The following is an 11,290-nucleotide window of genomic DNA, read 5'->3' as shown; positions in this document are numbered from 1 at the left end:
GCAAGTTTGACCGAACTGAAAAATCGGTCAAAAAATAATATACAGACCTGGTTATGGTATGGAAGTGATAAATTCCAGACCACATCAGACCCTAGGTCATGCTGACTTACATAATTGTCTCTTTTTCCAGTATAAAATTCAAATCCAGAGCAGTACCCAGTGTTTGATTCACAAATTTTCCAAACTTTGATACCCCATTTTGTGGGCTTTCCTGGCATATATTGTCGAAAACACACTCGGCCTTTCTAGCCCACCATACCCTCATCAATAGATAAATATCTCCCTGGTTTATAAACTGTTTTATATGTGTTTTAAACATAGTCAATGAGGGTCTTATTTTAAATAAGGGATCAAAGTTTGGTTCTCCACGTACTGGTGTACTGCTCGTGTCTCTGATATGTAAATACTGAGTCAATTTCAAAAATCATGTCCTCGTCATTATATTGGAGACATATTCATCTCCAAAGGGTTCATCACAACTCCAGTAATTTGTTATTCTGGGTAGCTTACTAATGCCCATAATAATATTTAAGGCAAAATATGCCTTAATTTCATTCAAGCTTGTGGAAAACCACAAACTATCCTTTTTTATATTTTGCTTACTTTCAGCGTAACGGTTTGTTTCAAATAAGTTCATAGGAAAAAGTAAAAAGAAATAGTCCAAAGCTTTGCTCTCGTGGGAAAGACTGTGACTTGGTCCAGTTTCTTCAGAAAAATCACTGAAAGAAAGTTTTCAAATTTTCACTCCATTCAGGTACCAATTCATTCTCTTTATTGCTATCATCGGAGCTCTCGGATTCACTGCTTTCACTTTCAGAAAATGAAACATCAGATTCATTATCAAATACCACGTGCTTTTTTTTTCAGTTATAGAGTTAGATTTATCAAGGTCTTCAGTGGAAAATCCTTCAAATTATGACTCGCTGCTTGACAGAATGAAATTCGTATCCATTTTTTGTCAGAATTACAAATTTTCGAAACACAACAGGAACAAGTTTGGAAAAAAATCTCCCAAAATTCACAGAATTAAAATAACAAATCAATCAATGTACAAAACTGTAGCCGAACTGTTTATGCAGTATAATCATGTGTTTTCACGAATGTACTAACGAAATTTGCTCTGATATTCTCATTTAAATATGAACATGTGATTACGGGCGGTTTTGGGCAGCTTGGTCACATGAACCAAAATTTTTTTCAGGCGACTTGGTAACGAAAGAGTTAAATGATGATAATGATTTCACAAGTCAGAATTACACAGTTTTATAACAATAAAACATGAGTAGCAACAGCAGCAGGAAAAACTTGCAACAACTGAAAAGAAATTGGTGTAGATCTGTTAGGTAGGAAATATTAACTTGAGAGACAGTTCTACAGATAGATGATCCATTTAAAACACATACCTTTTTTGGGATCATAGGATTTCAGGCCATCTTCTAAATCTCCCTTGTTTCGGATTTCAGCTGCATAAGCTTTTATGACGCTCTCAATCGTTGTGAATGTCTCTTGTGGTTTGCCTAGTGGAGTTCTCAGGCGAGACAAGACACAGAACTGAGCAGCTTCCCATGTTGACCAGAACCACAGCAGTGCATAATTCCCGCTCACCTACAATGAAAATTATCAAAGTACACACTACAATAATATTAGGGAGTCATATAATTATTGCTAAGTTACAACTAAAAACTGTTTTTATGTGTTGTCACTAGGGAAATCAACTGGCAGAGCCTATGTTCACTTACAACACCCAAAATTTAATGAAACAATTATAATGCTGCCACTTATTACTGAGGGGATCTGTATTTACTTTGTGGTAATTATTTACACATCCATGGACCAAACTATATAAGAGTTAGATGTCTTTATAATAAGCACAACACAGATGATAACATATAACCCCACAAACTTTTCTATTAGCAATCAAACACTACTGACATTGTAATGTGAAATTTTTAAAACCAAAATAAGATATGAAAGGAATAAAATAATTTCATCATGTTGTACACCCATTTTCCCAATTTAGCAAGAAAAGTCACATTTTCTCAAATTTGGTTATCTGCATCAGCACAAGACCAAAGATTTTTGAAACTAGATCCATTATGCTAACCACTAAAGAGTTTTGTACAATAAATTGCCTGAAATATAAAGATATAGGGCACAAGAACAGCAGTCATAGTAGTGTGATTTCCACCTTTACAAGAGGCAAAAGCAAATCATCAACTAAAACCCAGCTGAAGACATGTATGCACCTGTTCATATATCAATACTTTATAAATAGATGTCTAAAACTAGAAACCAATGTAGTATAAAACCATCTGACAATACCATTACTTCACAGTTACTATTTTATAACCAATTTTACTATGCTTACACAGATGAAATTGCTGTTGCTGCAGAGATCATATTTACAATAAGAATCCCTTCCTATCGCTAACCACTCAACTAAAAAATAGGATCAACCTGATTATTTTTTTTTTAAAGTTAAACAAAGGAAGCAGGAAATTACTATTTTTAAATCTCACAACGTAAGATATTCAGCAACAGTACTTTGTAGTAAAGACTGTTTGCCAACATAACAAGGCAGTCCTGGTTTAGGACTAATGTTGCTGTAATTTAGCCCCAGGAAACATCGTCTTCAGCTGGCTATACAACATGATCTGTGTCCTTATATTTTCGAACAAGGGAATCTAGCACTCCCGCTCAGCTCAAAACAATATCTGCGTATCGCGATTTCTGGGTTATTCCCCTTCATCAGTACAGAATAATTGTTCGGCTAGAGATGGAGCTGCCAAGCCAAATTCCCTGGGGATAAATTACAGCAGCATTCGTCCCAAACCAGGACTGCCATGTTATGTTGGCAAACAATCTTTACTACAAAATACTGAATATCTCACGTTTTAAAAATAGAGATTTAAAAATAGTAATTTTTAAATTTATAGATCAGTGACTAGTTGTCACTTTGAAAACTATATATTTCGAATTGGAATTTGGCAGTGCCAGCTCTACCCAAACATTTTTTTTGTTGTTATTTTGAAGAACTCTAGGCAAATTTCTTTTGCAAAGCCACCATTGTTGGGTGGTGGTGAATAACCAAGAAAAATGAGAAGTTATGCAGAAGCTGCTGGAGATCTGTGTGGAAACAGATGTTACAGTGGAATGGAGAGCTGATAAAGAAATATAGTAGTATGGTAGAGAAGGAAGGGTCAAATATAAAAATGACCCTACCAGAGGAGGAAAAAATGAAAATGGAAAAGAAGACAGTCATATTCAGAATGTTTTCAAATGAAAACAGAAGAAATGAACACGCACCGCAGGAAGAAATACAAGAAATTTTGGAAGTACATATAGGAGACAGCATAGAGTTCTTTATGAGAGGAAAGAGATATGCGTCTATAGTGGTAACCTTTATATCAGAAGAATGGGCGGAAAAAAACCTCCAACAAGCTGATACAGGGAGAAAAATGGACTTTGATGCCAAACTGTTTGGACAAAAGAATTGTCAGAATTAGGGTAGGAAGAATCCCACTGTGGACAGATCCAGAGTGGATAATAGCTGCAATATTTTATTCGGAGATGAGGAAAGAAAGTGAAGACGTGAAGATGGGCATGATAAGCCAAACCCAACAAGTGAAGTAGAGGGGCTACGGATTAGAGATAATCTGTGCATTGAGCCCAAAATATTACAACGAAATACCTGAAACTTTAGAGCTACCAAATGAAGAAAAGCTGGAGATAATGTTAGAGAGGAGACCCCCAAAGTGTTACAAATGTGGTGAAAGAGGGCACTTGAGAAAGAAATGCCCTAGAGCAGCAGTGGAAAGTGTAGAGGAGAGTATTTAGGAGAATAAATGGTAGAGAAATAGCAGAAACAAATAACAGAACAAGACGGGGGAATTTTGTGGAGGTGAAAGCAAGAAAAAAAGAAAAAAAAACGATAGTGGAATTGAAGAAGTACAAAGCAACAGAAGAGGAAACCCAACCAACAACGAGAAACGGGGAAGATTTACCAGTAGGATCACCAGTAAAGGACTTACAAGTACAGAAACATTCAAACCCACAGACACTCAAACACATAGACATGCAAAGAGACAGAAGTATAGACGAACAGAAACAAGATAACTCAGAATTACGGAAATCTAAAGACATAGACACAGAGACGAAATATGCAGAATTACAATCAAATGAACACATAGACACAATCACAGGGAAGCCAAGAATTACAGAGCCCCCCCACAAAAAAAAAAAACAGACATGCAAGATACAAACAGGAACAAGACTTTTTAAATGAAGTAGGACACCCTAAAAGTTAAAAGAATTTCAAAATTGGAAGACATTATGAAAGAGTGAACCCACTAAGGCCTGAGGTGGATGTTGAACCTCGTGCTTCAATGGTGAATTATGTGGATGAAAAGGAGAAGATGAAGTGGTAAGTCGTGATTTATTTTAAAGACTGTGAAAGACAGAAGAAAACATTTGGTTAAACTTTTTGGTTTAAATAAAAAAAGAAAAAGAAAATAAATCCTGTAACTATATGAATGAACAATTTGTTTTAAAATGTTTTCTTTAAAATTGTAAGGTGAAAAAGAAAAGGGAAGTCGCAGTTTCACCTCAGAGCAGGGGTGGAAATTGTTATTTAAAATGTAAAGTTTTAAAGGAAAAAGGAATTCACGGTTTCATCTCGGAGCGGAAGCGAGATAGCCGTCTCATTTTCATTGTTATTTAATTCATTTTACATACATCCTTTCATGTGTTTTTTGTTCCCACATGTCTGTGTATATCCCCTCTGTGTTTAGGCATTGTGCCTGTAGTAAAGAATGAACCTCTAGCCAAACAATTACTCTGTGCTGATGAAGGGAAATAACCCGGAAATTGTGATACACAGATATTGTTTTGAGCTAAGTGGGGGTGCTAGATTCCCTTGTTCAAAACTATAAGGACACAGATCATGTCGTATAGCCAGCTGGAGATGATGTCCCCTGGGGCTAAGTTACAGCATCATTCGTCCTAAACCAGGACTGTCAAGAATATATCACAAATATCTGCAATAGTGAATATATGATCAATAGTTTTGGATCTTAACCCATAAATATGAATCTACTTCAGACCACTTGTATAAATGTGCTTAGCTCTCAAATTTCATAATTACATGAATATAGGGAAGATCACACCAGTTAAACAGGTTCTTTATTAAACATGATTTTAATATAACTATGTATAAACATTAGTCCTATATTAAAACCATCCAAATTACTGAAAATTTTTGATAATTAAATGAAACCAAATTCAACAAAAACAGTTATAGGCATTGCTTACCAAAGATGCTAGTGTCACGGCATCATCTTTTTTCTCCTCTTCTTTCTCTGACATTTGACTGAAGAACATACTTTCCAACCAATTTAATGAACCAAATGTACTGAAAAAGAGAAACAGTAAATAAAATTTAATGCAAGAATGGCCCATAAGCATATGTATGAGGATATGTAAAATTATGTATGTAAATGTTAGTGGATGTGGGGTTTAAGTTTATTTCCCAACCACACAGCTTCGGATTCAGTCCCACTGTATGCTACCTTGGGCTGGAGTCTTCTACTATAACCCAGGGTTGGCCAAAGCTATGTAAGATGATTTGGTGGACAGACATTGAAAACAGCTCATCATGTATATGTGTGTTTGTGTATGATAGTTGTATCACCTTGTTTTTCCATTATATGATAACTGAGTGAGTGTCACCATCATACTAGTGGTGTCATTCATTTCAAGTCTTCTGTGAAAAATATGTCTGACCAAGGGGAAAAAGTGAGAGTTGGCAACAGAAAGGGAACCAGAGTATAGAAAATTTGTTTTGATGAAACCCATCTTACCCATGCAAGCATGGAAAAGTGGATGTTAACATAATGCTGATGATAAAAAAGTATATATAACAACGGAATGTTAATAGTTAAAAATATTATATGTATATCTAACAGCAGAAAACTTCACTTCAAAACAAGTATAGTTTTCTTGTAATGTAATATCTAGAATGTTTGCCAGCAAGAGCTGTGTAAATGACGTACTGGTGAAAGCGATCATAGATTTCCTTCATTGAAATACATCAAGTTTTTATATTAATGACACACACATTTAAGGGCAGTGGATTATTGCAAAGGTAGATTAAATTAAATACATTACAGAACTTGGTTTTGTCTTATAATTTCTGATTTTAGATTTGCTAGGATCAACAAAAAGAAACACCAGTTGAAGCACTCCACTCACTGAGTGAAATTTCCTTTAAGTCACATCCTACCATCTTCTAAAAGAATGCTTTGGATAAGTCATTTCTATATACATTGTCTGAATAAAAGCTGCGATGATAGATAGGAGAGGACTGACTGAATAATTGTCTGTAGATCATACCTTCACTAACAAACAATTTATGAATTTACATCTATGCAGGACTGACCTAGGGCTAACCAACATCAAATAGAGTAATATACTGAGATGGATTTAATCAACTATATCTTTTTCTCATCAAAAATTAATATTTTTGCTTCATCAAGTATAATTTACAAAATTTGAAGTTTTAAATAAATTTAATTAAAAATTAAACATTTTGATCAGATATGTAGAATATACTTGAGACAAACAGAATAAGAATGAGATGGAAGGAGATAGGAACAGAGAGAGAGAAAGGAAATCAATTTACCTTGGCATGTTGTTTTGTAGTATGTAAGCCATGACTTGTCTAAAGTTGTGTGAATGAAATATAGCTGGCTGTGTGCGGCATATGTGCTGACGGCGGGCCAACCAAGCAGCTTTAAGGCCTCTTACTTTGCAGCTAGTTTTCGTCTGTAGTCCATCTTCCAGCCTCACCAAAGTAGAAAGGCTGCAAATAAAAAAATCCAAAGAGAAAAAAAGAAACAAATGTTTAAATCACTGATAAACCACTTTATAATAGGGAAATAGATGAGAGAATTCAATTAACCACTATGAAGTGTTGTTTTGTAATATTGTGTTAGTGGTTTGTTGAATGGCCAGTTAGCTCTGAAGTAACTCATTAAATATCTAGAGCAGTTAGACACATTTTGTATTGTGTTGGAGTAAAAGATGGCAAGCAAACTAGTCTAAACTGAGCTTCTCAGCTTGGACAACATTCCAAAGGTTATCAATTAGTCATTAACAAATGTTTAATGTTTCAAATTGAGTACTTGAAATATTAGTTTCACATTATAAAGGCAATAATGAACTTGGAGATGCAGCACTTTAGGCTCATGTCTTCTACTATAGCTCTGTGAGTGGATTTTTATAGATGGAAACTGGAAAGAGCCCACCATAAAATAATTGACTATATTCTCCCCAAAAACGTGTGGCCACTGTTAGAAAACATTATCTTGTATTCTTTTATAGTATTTGTCAAACTATATAACATCACATCCCATTTTTAGGAGCCTCTTCATAGTCACTTAATCTACTGTATTTAGAAACCCCTAAAATCATACCCTACATTTTAAAAACAGAAAAAGTATACATTAGATACTGTAGTCCCAAACACACCTAAAAGGACGGGATGATCACAGCTGGAATGTCCCTAATCAGGACTGACTTGGGGCTAAACAACAATAACACCACCCCATTCTCATGGGCGAAATGGCTTTAAAAGAGTAATTGATTGTTATTTTTTATAGTTAATTGTTCTTCCTACCATTAACCTGAACAGTGTTGCCATCATTTTAATGTCTACTTTTCCATGCTTGTATGGGTCAGAAAGAATTTGTCAAGGAAGATTTTCTATAGCTGAATGCTCTTTTTATCACCAACCCTCCCTTGCTTCCAAATAAGATAATACTTCCCCGTCGTTGGACATGTTAACATGGAAAGACATCACTTGTATGACTTGTATGATGGTAATGCTCATTTACAACTATCCCACATACTAAGAGAAGGAAACACAAAACATGTGTGCACACACACAATGGACTTCTTTTAGTTTCCATCTATCAAATCCATTTGCAAGGTTTTGGTTGACCTGGGGTTATAGCAGAAGATACTTGCTCAAGGTGCAATGCAGTAGGACTGAACCCAAAACCATGTGTAGGAAAGTGAACTTCTTAACCACACAGCCATTCTGCACATGTGTATACTGTATATTTTAAATTGATACAAAAACAAGATAGAAACGCTTAAGTTACTTCCTAATAAATGCCTTATATTAGCTGAAAAATATAATTCCCTGAGAAACGTATACAGCACAAATGAAAACAATATCATAATAAAAAGAGATCTTAAAAATAGAAATGATGGTGAATAGAAATGAATCTCTCAACGTACCATGCTGTTAGATTTAAAGGGATGGCTTTCAACAGGGAACTGTAGGCATCTTTAACATGTTTGTGATGGTCAGTTAGACGATAGATACACAATTCAACGCAGCTGTCGATGATTAAAAAAGAAAAGAGCAGAAAAAGGGAATAATTGATATTCAAACAATAATCCTTTATTCCACTTTGAATAAAAAAACAACAAATTTTAAACTTATTTCTCCTTTTCTAGACTGCAAATGAACTAACTCCGTTTCAACTATCCAGAATGTCAAATTTAAAACAAATACAGGCAAATAATTTTTGTTTCTTTTTTGTTTTGTTTTAGCCACCATCATATGGTAATTATAAAGCAATTGCATGCTACTTTCAGTAGCAGAGATGTCTTGTGGTTTGGTGAAAACAAATCTTCTCAAATTTCAAGAATCTTCCTTGGGATTCTTGCAGAATACAGAGTGGCACTTTTCTGCAGGTTGATAATGCTTATCTCAATTCCAACATCCTTCAGTCTTTTAGGTAGCAATTTGAGTGGTGTGCCCAGAGCACCAGTCAACCACACCAATAGTTGTCACCTTTGTTTTCCACTGACATTTTTCAGTTTCTAAGTTTATGATCTTACACTGTGTTTTTTTGTCCTTATATCATTACTATTATTTGTTGTTGTTAGTAGAAATGAACAATTGCTCAATTGTGATGAGAGAGAGCTACAGGCAATGTGTTGTCTATGCAGCATAAATAATTTAGTTTATTCAATGATTTATGTTGCATTTAAACCAGATTTAGTCCCTCTTCAAAATATAACAATATCAAGCAATCTTATAATGATGCCAATCATAATAACTAATCATCTTTATTGTTTTATTATATTCACTTTTCCATGCATGAGCTGGATGGATTTTGTGGAAGCAAATTTTCTATGGTTGGATGCTTTTTTTGTCACCAACCTTCACTTGCTTGCAAGAAAGATAATATTTTCTCCTTGTTGGACATGTTTTCACAGAAGATTGGAAATGAATGACACTGTTTGTATGATGGTGAGGCTCAGTTACAACTGTTACATTATAAAACAAGGAGAAAATAACAGAGAGAGAGAGAGAGGCAGACACACACACGTATGTATGTATATATATTTATATGTGTGTGTGTGTGTGTGTATATACTAGACTATCCATGACCCATTGGGTTACCAGGAAAGTCTGAATTTCCCAGCAATAGAGTTTTGTTTCGTGGGCTGTTTTATTCTTTTCCATGTTATTTCGCATGCTTTCAATGAATGTGACATTGAAATCACACACAAATAGCTCCTTTCTCCAGAAAAGGAAAGATTTGGCTGCTATTTCTTGCACACCCTGCTACCATGTAATATGTATTTTGTGTCTTTTATCACAAATAGCTGTTACGTGGTAGCAGGGCGTGGTAGAAATAGCAGCCAAATCTTTGACGGTGAGATATGTTGAATGCACTTGAAGAAAAACCTATGGACAAAAATCATTTCACACCAAGGTTACGGATGGGTCTTTTATGGAATATTTACTGTATTTTAAAAGTCATTTTCACTCTAAAATATTTTTTGAATATGTCAAAAAGAATTTTTGTAAAGGTATTCGCTTGAAAATAATTAAAAAATAACTTTAAAATATTGTCTGTTTAAAGAAAGCTAAAATATAAATACTTACTGTACAAACAACTTACATTTTTGAAATCACATTCACTTAAAAATATTTCTTAATGATTAAAATATTGTGTTTAACAAAAGTGAAAATAGAAACATTTACTGTAAAAAACATCATATCTTTACGTTGTCAAGTCACTGTATCTGATCAAAAGCATCACCAAAAAGTAGTACATGGATAATTATTTCTATAACTTTCCTGGGCAAGATCTCATTTAGAATTTGGAACCACTCTTAGATGAAACTTTTGTAAGCTGTGTCCAGCACTGCCAAGATGATGTTATCTGAAGAGACACAGAGTGCATCACACATCCAGCCTCCAGAATGAGAAAATGACTGTCATGCCTTCAGAAAAGGATCATCAAAACTTAAATCATTTTATTTCACATGCATGCATGCCTGCCTGCCTATGTATATATAAAAGAGAGTCTCTATGTGTGTGTGTGTGTATGTTGCCGATTTTGATGTAAGGGGTATCAAAAGATTCAGTAATCTTTCAGCTACCAAAGAACTTTACTTTCATTTACACATTTGCATTACAAATTTTTAACATTATAATCTTTTCTATAAGTAAACTATTGTAAACATTTTATACCACAACAATAATGTCACATTTTCTATACGAGTGTGTACCTTAAAAGACATTCATTTTTCTATATGTTATGAGGAAATACAATTAGTCACTCACTCTCACATGCACACGTATATACAAAAAAGATGTATGCACATGTATCTATGTACATGTATATGAAAGATAATGTGTGTGTGTGAGAGAGAGAGAGAGAGAGAGAGAGAAAGAGAGAAAGAGAGAGAGAGAGAGAGAAAGAGAGAGAGAGAGAAAGAGAGAGAGAGAGAGAGAGAAAGAGAGAGAGAGAGAGAGAGAGAGAGAACGAGTGAGAGCTACTTACACATACATGTAAAAAAATACTTACAACACACACCTTCACTCAGTCATTCTCTCTTTTTCTCTCTCTCTCTCTCACATACACGTAAACCCAGTCCATTTCATATACACGTACATACATCTTTCACTTTCTGCTCCCACTTCAAAGTAAATGTTGCCTTTTCACTTTCTCTTCTCTTTCAATTTCTGCTCTCTTCAAAGCATTTTATTTTCTAATTTTCATATTTTACATTTAATTATATCTTTGTATAATCGGGCTCACTTAGTAAATATTGCTTTCATTATTTTATCACAGTCACAATCTGTCCTTTCTAAACAAACACCACAGTAGCCCAACAACAAAGGGTGAAGCAGTTTGTCAAGTTTTACCTTCCCCTCAAAGAAACATAGATTTCAATTCAATTCAATGAGAGAGAGAGAGAG

General features: G+C 34.6%; 1 protein-coding gene across 3 annotated transcripts in view; it reads right to left on the bottom strand.

Annotated features, from left to right (window-relative positions):
- Nucleotides 1-11,290, bottom strand: part of LOC106882826 (serine/threonine-protein kinase SMG1) — a 197,669-nt gene that overhangs the window by 109,519 nt on the left and 76,860 nt on the right. For all 3 annotated transcript variants that reach the window (XM_052969574.1, XM_052969573.1, XM_052969575.1), the window contains 4 exons: nucleotides 8,302-8,403; nucleotides 6,680-6,859; nucleotides 5,311-5,410; nucleotides 1,404-1,605 (listed from right to left, as the gene is read on the bottom strand). In XM_052969574.1, the coding sequence (XP_052825534.1) occupies nucleotides 1,404-1,605; nucleotides 5,311-5,410; nucleotides 6,680-6,859; nucleotides 8,302-8,403 (584 nt within the window). The remainder of the gene's footprint in view (nucleotides 1-1,403; nucleotides 1,606-5,310; nucleotides 5,411-6,679; nucleotides 6,860-8,301; nucleotides 8,404-11,290) is intronic.

Source organism: Octopus bimaculoides, chromosome 7 (genome assembly GCF_001194135.2).
Source record: "Octopus bimaculoides isolate UCB-OBI-ISO-001 chromosome 7, ASM119413v2, whole genome shotgun sequence".
Lineage (NCBI taxonomy): Eukaryota > Metazoa > Mollusca > Cephalopoda > Octopoda > Octopodidae > Octopus > Octopus bimaculoides.
The sequence above is the reverse complement of the archived record's forward strand: the minus strand, read 5'-3'. Positions and strand labels throughout refer to the sequence as shown.